The 14,145-nt window shown below is 47.4% G+C and overlaps 1 protein-coding gene across 2 annotated transcripts; it reads right to left on the bottom strand.

Annotated features, from left to right (window-relative positions):
• Positions 1-106: 106 nt before the first annotated feature.
• On the bottom strand, positions 107-13,629 carry Prss54 (serine protease 54). Of its 2 annotated transcripts, none has more exons than XM_041649485.1 (5): positions 13,555-13,629; positions 11,535-11,710; positions 3,768-4,022; positions 2,874-3,002; positions 107-637 (listed from the first exon to the last, which is right to left on the bottom strand). In XM_041649485.1, the coding sequence occupies exons 1-5, from the start codon at positions 13,613-13,615 to the stop codon at positions 107-109; spliced, it is 1,152 nt and encodes a 383-aa protein (XP_041505419.1). In that variant the 5' UTR covers positions 13,616-13,629. The 2 variants fall into 2 exon arrangements, with proteins under 2 accessions (XP_041505419.1, XP_041505418.1); XM_041649484.1 differs by having other exon boundaries at positions 3,768-4,026; positions 11,539-11,710.
• Between the last annotated feature and the right edge of the window lie 516 nt (positions 13,630-14,145).

Here is a 14,145-nt window from a genome sequence, read left to right as displayed (position 1 = left end):
GTGGTCGCCCAAGTGGCACCTATCAAAAGCGGACCCCAGAACAGTACCGTAGACGCCTAGCCCCATGCACTCCGAGCTTCTTGTCTGTGGGGAGGTTAGCTGCTAGCTAGACACCGCTGCCCAAGAAAACAAGCACGAGGGACATCAAGATCCTTTCTTGGGGCCAATACAGCCTGCTCTGGCCAGCTACAACCCCTTCTTCCTCCGCCTCCCCCCCATAGTAGTCGTAGTACATGGGTTGAATAGCCACTTTTGCAGGCCAGCCTGATTCCTGAAGACCGTTTGCCCTGAAGTTCTGCCCATTGTCTGTTGACTTGTTGTACGCAGTGGACAATTTTGGTCTTTGGGAGTGGGTTTGGGGCCGTTCAGTATGGCCGTGTACAGAATACGCATTCTTTGTCAGGGCAATATTTGATTCGTCAAAAAGGAACTCAGGGGGCAACTTCTCCCAGGACTGGAGCGAGGACAGGGAAGGGCCAGCCTTCCTCGCCTGGGCCATGATCCAGTCACTGTAGTCTTCCACACTGGTATACAGAAACAGGCCAGGGCACGAGTCGCCTCCATGGGTCATGATTCCTTTGAGGACCCAGAGATTCAGCTTCTTCACTTGGCACATCACAGGGCTTCCTGGTTCCCCCTGCAATAAAGGACAGGGGGCTTAGGTTTGAGAAAACCTTCTTTTTCTGTAGACGCCAGAGGTCTGTTTTAGAAGGGAGTACAGACTTGCTACCACAACTGCTTTTTTTTAATGCAGAGCTGGGGATCAAATCCCTGAAGCCAGGGCTTTATTCAAGACAACCACCCACCAGCTGAGCTACCTCCCCAGTCCAATTTTTCTTTGCATTATGCAAATTATTTGTGGCCTTGACACCCAGATTGCCTGTAACGTCCTGGCTCGTTTTTCACCGTCTTGGTTTTTGCTAGCACTCTGATCTGGGGCTGTTCTGGGTCTACAGCTTCCTAACCCACGTCCCAGCCACTAGTTCCTCCTGCTCACCAGCCCTGCCCATCCTGCTGCCTTTCCTTTTTCCTGAGTTGTCCCCTGGGTCTCAGGCGTTCTGCTGCACACACCTTAACTCACGCAAGGTCCGAGAAGGCAGAGGCTTAGCACTCTGGGCTGGATTTGGAACCAGCGCAGGTGACCTGATCCCTTAGCGCCTGTGACACACGCGGCGCTGGAGCTGGGCACGCAGCCTGCGCTCAGTCAAGTATTAGCTATGGCCGTCCCGAGGGCTTATAAAGGCACTAACTTTTCTGTATGGAGTTGAGGGAATGCAGAAAGTCCCAAGATTCATTCCACACCAGGCTCCCCCTTTTCAAGCGCCAAACCTCCACCCATACCTTGTGGTCCATCTGGGTCCGAGATAGGGGAGGACTATTCACCCTCCTTGATTGTATGGCCCCCCTCAACTGGAAAAGCCAGGCAAGCTGGCCAACGATACATTGCTCTTGCTGTTTGGACTGAGCGAGTAGTGAGCAGTGTGGCAAGTGATAACAGCGAACCGTTTGCACAAATTCAAGGATGAGAAGCAGAGAGGCAAGGGTTGACCTTATCAGCCCCTTCTCATCTGCAGCCTCGGGAATGGCCTGCCTGGCGTGTCCCCTCCCTGGATACCTCCCCTTGCTCAGAGGGACGTGTCGGTAGAGCAGAGGTGAGGGTGAAGGGTGGGAGGAAGGGGTGACTGAAAGCATGGCAGAGCTGAGGCATGTGCTTTCTGCAAAGACACTGTCATGCCTGGGTGGTGAGAAGGCGAACGCAGGTTCCTGGGCAACGCAATGTGTGTGCTACTCTGTGCTGCTCGCCGCAGGGAAAGGGCAGCACAGCAGCCCTGTGTCTTCTTTTCTTTTCTTTTTCTGTAGTCTGCTGTCACCTCACTCGGCCAGTCGGCAGAGGGTTGAAATGTTGTTTAGAGTTCTGGCTGGTCACTTGGGCTTGCTGAACGGCCGTTGTCCATGACACACTCAGGCTGCTTGGGGTATAGTGAAGAAGGGTATAGTCTTCCCCCTTTCCCGGGTCCCACCCCAAGCTGATCATCCTTGTGCTCGAGGAGGAAAATGGATGGGATTTAGGACACACAGTTTGATGTTTCTGACGCAGTTGTGGGTACAGATGACCCCATCAAATGGTTTTGCTACTAACCTCAGGCACAGAATAAGCTCGGGTTTTTTTTTTCTTTTGTCCCTGCCCCCACTTCTTCCCCACCTGACAAAGCTGTGATTTCTGGTCTCTGAAGTAAATGGATAAGAGGCTACCAACCCAGGGCCTTCGAGGCAGCTCTGTCTTACCTCCTGGTGTCAGGGGCAGCTACTACACTGAGGGGCCCCTTTCACCGAGTGGTCCTCTCCCTTGACATCTCACAGAACCTCTAAGGGTTGTAAAAACTAAAAGGGGAAAAGTAAGGAGCAGCTCTGCTGGGCCCGAGGGACCCGTTAGTCCGATTCTGCCTGAGAAGTGCGGTGTTCAGGATCCAGACACCAGAGCCCATTTCCACGAGAGGCAGCTTTCCAAACACTGAAGTCACCAATAGATATTTCGTGAGCAGAATTCAGTTCAAAAGCTAAGGGTTAGTGGCTCAGGATGGCTCGGGATACAGTACACGCTGAACCAGAGTGAGGGCGAGAAAACTTGGATACTGAGAGTCACGTGGGCTCAGGAGGCTGGCGGAGACACACAGCAGACTAGCGGTATCAAGTGACCACACTGTAGGGTTTAAGTACTTTCTGCCAACTGTTATTCCTACCAGAGACATGAACCTGCGGCACTGGCCCTACTGTTCATTCCCCATTCTGTAAGGAAGAGCTCCCAAGACCCCTTGGTGCAACCAATGATCAATGATTACTTTCAAGAGCTGGCTTCTACTGTGTCTTCTTACCAGGCAAACTTTGTATTCCTTATTTGCGTGACTGGCACATTCTGTATTCTGGTCTCTTTGTAAAGGACACAGGTCAATGTCTTCCACGGAGATTCTCCTCAGGATACTCATTGTCATGTGATTTCCTGTCTGGACCATGCAACAGAGAGCCCAAGAATTACTAACAAGAAGGCAGTCCTGAGTCAACCCACCAGCAACTCGCATATCCAACCAGGAACCAACAGAAAATGTCCCTATACATCCCTTTTACCCATAGAAATCAGAACTTGTGTCTGAGTTTTTACTGGAAACTATCTTTGCTTTGAATTGAAATCTGTAAGCAGGCAGAGAACAATTCACCCCTCCTTCACACTTAAAGAATATACATTTTCGCCGGGAGGTGGTGGTACACACCTTTAATCCCAGCACTCGGGAGGCAGAGGCAGGTGGATCTCTGTGAGTTCGAGGCCAGCCTGGTCTACAAGAGCTAGTTCCAAGACAGGCTCCAAAGCTACAGAGAAACTCTGTCTCAAAAAAACCAAAATAATAATAATAATAGTAATAATAATAATAATAATAATAATAATAATAATACATTCTCTTGTTTCATTCTTGTCCAAGAATGGCAGGAAATGGGTGGCTTAGGTAAGAATGTGCTCAGCTGTAGTCCCCTTACTCCTCCCAGTGCTTGTTAGGCAGCATGCTGCCTGTATACTTCCTGGGTATAGAACTAAAAAAAAAAAATGGCCCGTGGAATATGGTACAAGAAAAGACCCCAAAAAGGCAACCACTGAGAATCAACTATAAAACCTCAAGCATTCTGAATGATTAGGATAGGCCCCAGAGAAATTCCTCTGAGTCCCTCCTCACTCCCAGCACACACACAGCCTCCTCTAGGAGAAAGAATGCATTAACTGCAGATGTGGGGTTCCATCCTGCCACCCAGCAGTTTCTCAAGGTTGGTGGTTTCTGTAGTTTTTTGTCCAGGAAGCAGATGGCCTGGACCATGTCATCGAAATGTATGGCAGATTCTGTCCTCAGGAGGGCTATGTCATTGCTCCTGGAGCTGTTAATGAAGTTCTCATGGGGGATGATGATGCTGACTGAGTACTCTGTGTGATCAACCTTTCTGGGGTCCATGTTGGCTATACCGACAACAGCAACGACCTTCTTCCTAGAGAGACAGACAGCAAAGGGCCTTTGAGAAGTCGAGGCAGCGATGAAGCTTCACACTTCCCTCATTTCTCATTTTTTATGTTTTTCGTTTTCAACCTGGCATTCTCATCCAACTCAATCCATGGGTATTTTGTCTTTGTTTTTAACGTGTGTGTGTGTGTGTGCATGCGTGAACACACATGTGTATGTGTGTGTGAATGTGTCCCACTTGTGCCTGCCAGAGTCAGAATGTATTGGATTCCTTAGAGTTGGAGTTAGTAATGGTTGTGAGCTCCTCAATGGTGCTGGGAACTGAACTTGGACTCTCTGGAACAGCAAGAAGCGCTCTAACTGCTGAGCCATCTCTCCAGCCTCCAATTCAGTTTTTACTCAAACCTTTGAACTCAGTCTCCAGGGAATCTCTTCTGAATTTCTAGATTTGTGTTCTCCCTTGTCAGCCCAATCTCTTGGGGGATTCTTCTGTTCTGATAACCATTTATCTTACCATGCAAAGATCATCTGTTCACATGTTCTTGGGTGGCTTTTCTGTATGAATAGTTTTTTGTTGTTGTTGTTGTTTTTTAACATAGCTCAGTGATTAAGAGTACTACCTGCTCTTTCAAAGGTTCTGAGTTCAATTCCCAACAACCACATGGCCGCTCACAACTGTCTGTAATGAGAGCTAGTGCCCTCTTGAGGAAGAGACCAGGTCAGTCATCCTCATCAACCTAGACCATGGAACTCAGTACGAACAAGTTCAACAGAACCGCCATATACGGACTTCCCATACATGCTTCAGAATTGGCAGGGCATGTATTTCATTCATTCATTTCATTTCAATACAAAATATGTACTCATGACTCTCACTCACTGTCTCAGCACTTAACATCATTTTGTTGTTGTTGTTGTTTTGGTTTGTTTTTGTTTTTCAAGATGGGGTTTCCCGTGTAACAGTCCTGGCTGTCCTGGAACTCACTTTGTATACCTGGCTGGTCTCAGATTCACAAAGATCTGCATGCCTCTGCCTCCCGAGTGCTAGGATTAAAAGTTGCCACCACCACTGCCCAGTCTCTTGGTGCAGCGTCTGGCCTCACATACTCTGTGAGTGCGTTTGGGGAGGACATGGCTTTACAGAGGCGGGATTAGGTTGGGTGTTCTCTACCTCTTCCCTTGGGACTCACCCAAGAAACGATACGAATGCACGGCAGATGCATACACCCTAAAACCATAAAGAGGACTCAGCACTCTGCCATCTGAGCAAGGGCTGGCACGCCCAGCAAAAGACAACCGGGGGTGGCAGGTGACACCTGCTGCTGCTGAGCTCAGCAGCAGCCCAGTGAGAAGGCTCTCAGCAGAAAGGCAGATAAGAAAGCAAGTCCTCTTTCAGCAGGAGGAGAATGGAAAACAATGAAAGACTTAGAAAGTGGGCCAGGAACAGTGACCAATGAGACAGAAGTCAGCCGAGTTGTCTTACGTGTCTGCTTTCATTTTCTTCTGTATGTGTGCAGAGTGTGCATGTGTGTGCACGTGCGTGTGCACATGTGCGGAGGCCTGAAGTTGATGCTGGGAAGCATCCTCAACTGGTCCTTCACTTTCTTCATCGAGGCGTGGGCTCAAGCCCAGAGCCCACACACAGTCTCCCTAAGCGAGAAGAGTTAGGTCAGGCCCAGCTGTGTGGAGCTGGTGAGGGAACAATCTGCACTTCGCCTCAGGAGCGTACAGACCCTGCTTCATCTTACTCTCCCCGCGCCCCCCCCCCCAGGCTGTTGTCAGTCCTGGCACTGATGAAACCCAGCTGGAGCCAGGATGCAGGGGTAAATGCGGCTATCACCCTCACCAGAGCGGGGAGAGGAGAGAGTGGATCGCTGGTCACAGATGGGAGGATCCGCAGAGCTGGACATCCAGTCCAACGAAGATGAACTCTTTCTAAGGTTGAGCAAACACTTCATTGTCTAAGCCATGAAAGTCATGAAAATGAACGAGGGTAATGGCAGAAGCTGGGATCGCAGGGGTGAGCCGGGCATCTCCCGGGTAGATAAGCATTCTTAGCCATACTGCTTAAAATTGGAATCACCTCAGATGTATTTAATACCAGGGTGGTGGTGGGAGGGGCAGAATGATGCCTACAGAGTCTTCCATGGACAAGAAATGTGAGTCATAAATAGGACAAGAATTGGGAGTGAGGGGGTTCTACAGAAATATCTTGCCATGATCTCAAAAAATGGGACCACAGTTGGTAGTAAGGCCTTTATTTTCGTATTTGGAGAGGTACCTAAGGCCTGATCCAGTAGGACCAGTGTCCCCTTCCCTTAAAAAAAAACTTTTCTTTTTTTCATATGTATTGTATATGTGGTGTGTGTGTGTGTGTGTGTGTGTGTGTGTGTGTAGGACTGAGGTTGATGTCAGGAATCTTCCACGTCTCTCTTCTGTCTTACTCTCACACAGAGAAAAGTAGCCATGTGAACACACACCTAGAAGGCTTCTGCCCATACATCCAGAAGGCAGCAAACCTGCTGACCCTCTAACCTTGGACTCTCTGGGCTAAATCTTCTAGTTTATGGTATTGTGTTATGGAAACCTACGCTGACTAGGGGAGAGAGAATTCCATGTTAGTAGATATAAGAATCAATATAGAAAGATATATGGACATCTACAAACACATTATGCATTTAAAAAAATCCAAGATGATGATGGCAGGCCATGGCACAAGGGGAAGAATCTAGTGACTGAGGGGATGGTTTCCCTACCTGACTTTGTTTCTTTGTGGATATTCAACAATATACATGGATTTCTACTTAAAAATGTAAATTCTGGCTCTTATAGAGACAGTGTTGAGACACACTCTTAACGGTGTTTAACACACCATTGTAGGCTTTCCCACAATACAGTCTCTTACAAAACTAGGCTGTCTTGAACTCCTGGCCGCAGGATTGTTTCCTTTTAAACCAAGAAAGTTGGGAAAGCACCAAAATCTGCATGTGGTATTGTGCCCTGTCAGACTCTGGGGTGTTCGTGCTGTAAGACCTGAAGTCCCTATGAGCGAGTCTAAAATAAAGCACGCCAACAGAGCTTATGGTGGCTCCATGTATACTGAGTATGTCCATGGAAGATCAGGCACACTCCCTCCCTCATTGAGGAGCAGAAGGTTGTTGTGAAACTGTTGAAGGCCAAGCACAGAGTCAGAAAGTGAAATAACTGTGGAGTTTTTTTAAATAATAAAAGTCAAGGCTCTGTACACACACACACACACACACACACACACACACACACAAATCCTGGCCAGTGGGAGGGTCAAGGGTGGACCATGAACAACAGAAGGTAATGAGAGCAGACTGAGCAAAATACAATGATACACATGCTTGAAAACACTGTCATAAAGTAGATGTCTATGGTACTCTGGTATCAGGAATGGGTTACATCTTACTGAGTCCACTGGCCAAAGGGTTCCCATGGAATCTCCCTGATGTCACAGACTATTTGCCAAGGCTGTCAGTTGCTCTCTCTCCACAATGGTAAAACCCTGTTGCTGAAATCATCATGTCATTGATCACAGAGAAGTTGATGTGGTGCCTGACTAGAAGCTTCAATTCTACTGACTAGTGTTCATGGCTTTGGAAGGCACTCTGCAGACTCCGGAGGGAAAAGGTAACCATCAGTATCAGCCAGTTATAAACCCTGACCTACAACAGCAACCTGCCTACAAAATATAATGCTGCAATAGTGGCACAGATATCATGGGAGTAACCAACCACTTTGGGGGTTGCTGAATTTAAGGCCCATTCCATGAGCTATAACCCATGCCATACAAAGTGGCCAAGAACCTGAGACTAGATAAGTCATGGGCCTAGGAGGAAACCTAATATAACTATTCTGCTAAAGGAACATAGCAATAAAATGACTCCTGATGGCATATTCATAGATCTGTGTCTTGATCAACACATCAGAGAAGTTTTTTCTTGTAGTAGGTGGGAGTTAAGACAGAGACCCACAACTGGACAATGTGCAGAGAATAAGAGACTTAGGAACACTCACTCCCAAATGGGATGTGTTCATTAACCCCCTCCTCTCAAGGCTCAGGGATCTATGAGGGAGAGGAGACAGAAACATTCAATAGTATGCAAACTTGTGCAACCACTCTGGAAAGCAGTGTTTCGGTTTCTCAGGAAATTTGGGATCAACCTACCCCTGGATCCAGCAATACCACTCTTGGGAATATACCCAAGAGAGGCCCTATCATACAACAAAAGTATATGCTCAACTATGTTCATGGCAGCATTGTTTGTAATAGCCAGAACCTGGAAACAACCTAGATGCCCTTCAACGGAAGAATGGATGAAGAAAGTATGGAATATATACATATTAGAGTATTACTCAGCAGTAAAAAACAAGGACTTCTTGAATTTTGCATACAAATGGATAGAAATAGAAAACACTATCCTGAGTGAGGTAAGCCAGACCCAAAAAGAGGAACATGGGATGTACTCACTCATATTTGGTTTCTAGCCATAAATAAAGGACATTGAGCCTATAATTCATGTTCCTAGAGAAGCTAAATAAGGTGAATCCAAAGACAAACACATAGGCATCCTCAGGAATATTAACCTTCATCAGGCAATGAAAGGAGACAGAGACAGAGACCCACACGGGAGCACCGGACAGAAATCTCAAGGTCCAAATCAGGAGCAGAAGGAGACGGAGCACGAGCAAGGAACTCAGGACCACGAGGGGTGCACCCACACACTAAGACAATGGGGATGTTCTATTGGGATCTCACCAAGGCCAGCTGGCCTAGGTCTGAAAAAGCATGGGATAAATCCGGACTAGCTGAACATAGCGGACAATGAGGAATACTGAGAATTCAAGAACAATTGCAGTGGGTTTTTGATCCTACTGCACGTACTGGCTTTGTGGGAGCCTAGGCAGTTTGAATGCTCACCTTACGAGACCTGGATAGAGGTGGGCAGTCCTTGGGCTTCCCACAGGTCAGGGAACCCTGATTGCTCTTCGAGCAGATGAGGGGGGGGGACTTGATCGGGGGAGGGGGAGGGAAATGGGAAGCGGTTGTGGGGACGAGGCAGAAATCCTTAATAAATAAATAAATTAAAAAAAAAGAAAGATTCAATAGTGATATTTTATATATGTTTTAATAAATAAAGCTTACCTAAAGATCAAAAGGGCAACGTTAAGCCACTAGAGATCAGGGAGAGGTGACACGCACCTTTAATCCCAGGATTTGGGAGACAGAGGCAGAAGGATCTCTGTGAATTCAGGGCCACCTGGGCTACACAAGATCAATGTAGAAACAAATCTAGGTGGTAGTGGCCTACACCTTTAATCCCAGTAGTAGAGGAAACATAAAATGAGAGGAAAGAGGCTTAGTTTGCTTAGTCTGTGGTAGCTCATCCTTGATAGAAGAAAGACTTCTCTAGTGGCTTGGATGCTTTGCTTTTCTGGTTTTTGAGTTGAACCCCAACTTCTGTCTCTGGGTTTTCATTATTTGTACTACAAGATTGTAAGAGTCAGAGATAATGGACGACTCCAAGGAACCAATGTCTTCCAGATACAACAGGACAGGAGCACATACGAAGTCACAGAGACCGTGACATCACACACTTGTGCAGGTTCCAGCCAGACAGGATCCCAGAGAGGGGGGAGTAGACACAGAAAATCCAAGGTTAGAGTGTCAGCAGGCTTGTTTCCTTCTGGACTTACAGCCCTTACCAAACCCTAACAATTGGTACCTGCTGGCAAAGAGGAAATCAGTGTATCAACCACACTCCAGGGAAGGCCCCATGCCCAGGAGTAGTTAGCCAACACAAAACCAGCTCAGTGATAATTTTGTGGACTTTCGTTTTCATTTTGTTTTGGTTGGCATTTTTTTTTATCTTATTGATCTTTTGTTTGTTTGTTTTGATTTTTGTTTTTGAAAGAAAGAACAAAGTTGAGTAGGTAGAGAGGTGGAGAGGAATTGGAGGAAGGGGGAAAACATGATTAAAATATATTTTACAAATAATAGTTAATAAAAAATAAAATGCCATAGGAAGTCTATTATTTTATATTCATACTAGAAGAATAATAAATTTAAAAATACACAAAGCAAGTCTTAAAAATTCAGCAGCTAAAGAATATTCTATCAGGAGTTTACATTATAATTTCTTTAGCTGATTAAACTATTCTTTCAGGCTGGGGAGACAGCTCGGTGGATAAAGTACTCACTATGCAAGCATGAGGACCGGGGTTTGGATCCCTAGGATCCACATAAAAGCTAAGAGTCCTGCTTGCTATTCTAGCACACAGGAGGCAGAGATAGGGAACTCTGGGCAAAACCCAGTCAAATCAGTGAGCTTCGGGTCGGGTGAAAGACCCTGCACCAGTAAAGTAGAGAGCAATGGGGGAAGATATCCAATGTCACCCCAACACATGCACACATACACATCACACGCATGTGCACATTACACATGCACACGCAAAACCATCACAAGCTTTATCTTTCACATCTACTATAGGAGAAATTAAGCAAGAATGTGCAAGAACATGCATACATCTGGCCGTCAGGGTGATGACATCACAAAGCTGAAACTTTCCATCCTTTCTCCATCTATGCAATGGATAGCATACTCTTTCACATACAGCGTGCATAAGAAATTATATTATCATGCTAGTCTATGATAACTGGAAATTCACTTTTATTTGGCTGGTTTTTTTTGTTTGTGTTTGTTTTTGAGGCAGAGTCTCATGTAGCCAGGCTGGCTTTAAACTCAACATATAGCTAAGGATGAAGAAATTTTAATTCTTGACCCTTCTGCCTTCACCTTCCAAGTAGTGGGCTCCCAGGCCTGTGCCAAAAATCCCCCTTAGATGTTTACTTTTATATTCTAGCATTTTCTGTGTAATTAGTGAACAACTTTGTGGGGGATTTCTTCCCTAGTGGTTGAAATTATCCCATTACTGCCAATCCTCAAAAGTTAAGGTCGGCTATTGGACTAGAAGTGAAGTATTCTATAGTTTATGAAAATATTTTGGAATGTTTGCCAAATATTTCCTTTAATCATATTTATGATTTTTTCTTTCTTTTCTGTACGAATTTGAGCTTATGGTATATAATTTGGAGAACACAGACAAGAACAATTGGAGGACAGAGTCATGTTCTGAGCACCCAGAGAAAAGCATCTAGAGGCATGTCTGATTTCCTTCAGCTTTTCTCTGTGCCCTTCTGTCTGTAGCAGTAACATTTACAAGGCCCAAGGAAATCCTGCCGACTTCCTTAACTTATCCCGGAAGGACACCTGGTGGATAGAATTAAAGAATCCGCATCTCTGTAGTTGCGGCAAAATCCCAAGTGGACATCCTAGAAACAACAAATGACGTCTTGCTTTTTACTGGTGCCACTTCTCGGTCCTCACAGTAAAGTCCCACGAGCCACTGGTGACCTCAGGACCTTGACTCAGGCGAGTACACACGGAGGTGAGTAGGCCCCACCATTCCCCAGGCCTGCAGCAGACCCTCCCAGCCCTCCCTCTGGGGCACTAGCCTGTCCTGGAGAGCCGAGGCGCTGCTGAGGATCCAGAACTCGCTGAGAATGCAGCCGAATGCCAGGTGGGTGTACTCTTGGTCCTGTATGGACACCACCCAGGGGAACTCGGTGCTGCTCACGAGGTTCTCCTTGGACTCGTCCTCGATGTTGGCTTTCTGGATGCCGCAAACTGCAGAGGGAACAAAAGCCTCACTAAGTGGCACCTGGGGGCCCGGCCATTTCCCAGCCCTCGGGACTCCTGTTTTGTGGGCTGTTTTCCTTGGGGCTGACTCTACAACCCTGATTCTTTTGTTCCTCCCCGGAGATTGTCCACATAAAAGACGCTTGCTAATACCTCTGAACCCTTTCCAAGTCTTCCTAGACCCTGCTACTGGCACTCTTTGGCCTAGCGCAGTACCTCTTGGTAGGCCTTGTCTGGCATTTTTCATTCAAAAGTGGGTGGCAAAGGGACCTCTAGGCATTCTTGTCTAGGCCTTTCCTTAAGGAAAAAAAAAACCCTGCTGCTTGCTTTCCCGGCTCTCCTCTCACAGTGTGAGGTGCAGTTTTCCAGCTTTGCGATGGCATCACCCTGACGGCCAGATGTATGCACGGATTTGTATATTCTTGGCCTTTGACCTTTTCTAGTTTCGTTTCCACTCCAGTAGGCGTGAAAGGTAAAGCCCGGGATGGGTAGCTCTAATCGTCAACTTGATGCAACTTCAAATCACTTGGGAAGAGAGTTCCGTTTGTTTGTTTTTCAAAGCAATTTATTTATTTTTGTTTCATGTGCATTGGTGTTCTGTCTGCATGTATGTCTGCATAAAGGTGTCGGATCCCCTGGAACTGGAGATACAGACAGTTGTGAGCTGCCATGTGGGTGCTGGGAATTGAACCCCGGGTTCTTTGGGAAAACAACCAGTGCTCTTAACCACTGAGCCATTTCTCCATCCCCGGGAAAAGAGTCTCAGAGAAGAATTATCTAGATAAAGTTGGAGTGAGAACATGTCTTAATTACACAGACTGCTGGGACAAAACTAAGGCTACTTCAGAAATACCAACAATGACATCCCTTGTCCATGCTCTGATTTTTCTCTGGAGACATTGGTGATTTGTAATATTAGCCAATCCTCCCCAAGCCAAGAACCTCCATGGATGTGACAGCATTCCTTTTTCCAAAATGTTATTCGGGTGCTGGGGAAGCAGCTCAGTAGTAGAGTTCCTGCCTTGCGCCCCATTCCACTGCCAACGCCATGATGAGAAAATGTGGTCCAGACCAAGGGTTTGGTCTGGGTCTCAGCTATGGCTTAGTAGGAGAGATGTCATGTCTGTGTTTCTGAGCATCTCTTGGTCTCCTTGGCAGGTAAGAGTAGGCTGAGGAAGGTGTGGAGTCTTTGCATAGTGTGTGTGTGTGTGTGTGTGTGTGTGTGTGTGTGTTCACTGATAAAACCAAAGGCACCAAAGGTAGACAGAGCCTACTTGAGTCATTTGTCCCCTGTTCACCTGCCTTTTTCCAAGCTGGGCGTATTAGTCCTGAGCAGCCTACGGGTCAGGGAGGAGGGGACCATAGCAGCCACTTCTGCTGCCTGAGAGCCCGAGAGACCTCTGCTGCTGTGGTACTAGCTGGTCCTCATCAGGATCACAGTTTACAGAGCCCAATGTACTCCAGGGGTGGGCAGGGTTGAGCTGAATGTAGGAGGTAGTTCTCACACTGCCCCTTCTGCCCCATAGGCCATTCTGTGCCCTAGAACTGATTTCCCTATCTCACACCCTTAGAATCAGACACACACCCATGCCCTGGGACCCTGCATGACCTAGATCCTGTCATTCACACATGCCACCCAGGACAAAATTCTGGGGATTGGCTTTCTTGCCAAGTGAGTCCCTCTCTGGGCATTAAGGGCCACTCCATTTTCCGGGGTGACGCCTCCACCCCACCCACCCCACGGAATGCCTTGGGAAGGGAGCAAGGGCCACTCCATTTTCCAGGATGCTGCCCCCACCCCACCCACCCCATGGAATGCCCTGCACACTCACTGGCAGATGACGAGTGGGCCATGTACAGCAGGACCAGCACCAACCTTCTCATCTCTGCCATCCCCAGAGAGAAACGCAGCGAGCACCATGGGCAGCTGGGGAAGACAGAAGACCCGTGACTCCATCACCTTCCCACACCCGGAGGGGGCGGTTCCCATTGAAGAAGCCACCAAAGGTCCCCAGATGAGGCAGACTGACCTGTCACATCCCCAGCTCTGGGTTCTGCGCAGACAAAGGCGGGAGGCGGCTGTCTGGCTCCAATGCTTGGCTTGCGGTTTGTGAGCTGGCCCAAGGAGAAACGGGAGTCTGCTTTCTCCAGTCTCCTCCGCAGAGCAGCCTGGGGTCTGGGGTCTGGCCGTGCTAGAGACTTGGTTCTCTAAAGAGGGTTGGCTTTTGATTTGTGGAATTCAACCCCTGCTTTAACTGTATAGCCAGAAAACACTGCTAGAAAAAAAAAAAAAAGACAGGGTTTTGGTGGGCGCTCCCCTAGGATGAGTGTCTCACAGGGGTCTCACCCTCCCTATTAGAACTCACATCAAGTCTTGCTGGGATGTCTTCACTAGTGACAGTCTCAGCACTTAGCTCAGTCTG

The sequence above is a fragment of the Microtus oregoni genome, unplaced genomic scaffold, assembly GCF_018167655.1.
Source record: "Microtus oregoni isolate MIOR12 unplaced genomic scaffold, Mior012 000004F_ref0000308, whole genome shotgun sequence".
Taxonomy (NCBI): Eukaryota; Metazoa; Chordata; class Mammalia; order Rodentia; family Cricetidae; genus Microtus; species Microtus oregoni.
The sequence above is the reverse complement of the archived record's forward strand: the minus strand, read 5'-3'. Positions and strand labels throughout refer to the sequence as shown.

Excerpts from the sequence above, each read along its gene's own strand:
- Prss54 (XM_041649485.1), bottom strand. The coding sequence starts at position 13,615 with ATGGCAGAGATGAGAAGGTTGGTGCTGGTCCTGCTGTACATGGCCCAC. Across the intron at positions 3,003-3,767 it reads GATGGAACCCCACATCTGCA|ACAGGAAATCACATGACAAT; the intron begins GTTAATGCATTC and ends TGCATGGTCCAG. Across the intron at positions 638-2,873 it reads AGGAATACAAAGTTTGCCTG|GGGGAACCAGGAAGCCCTGT; the intron begins GTAAGAAGACAC and ends CCTTTATTGCAG.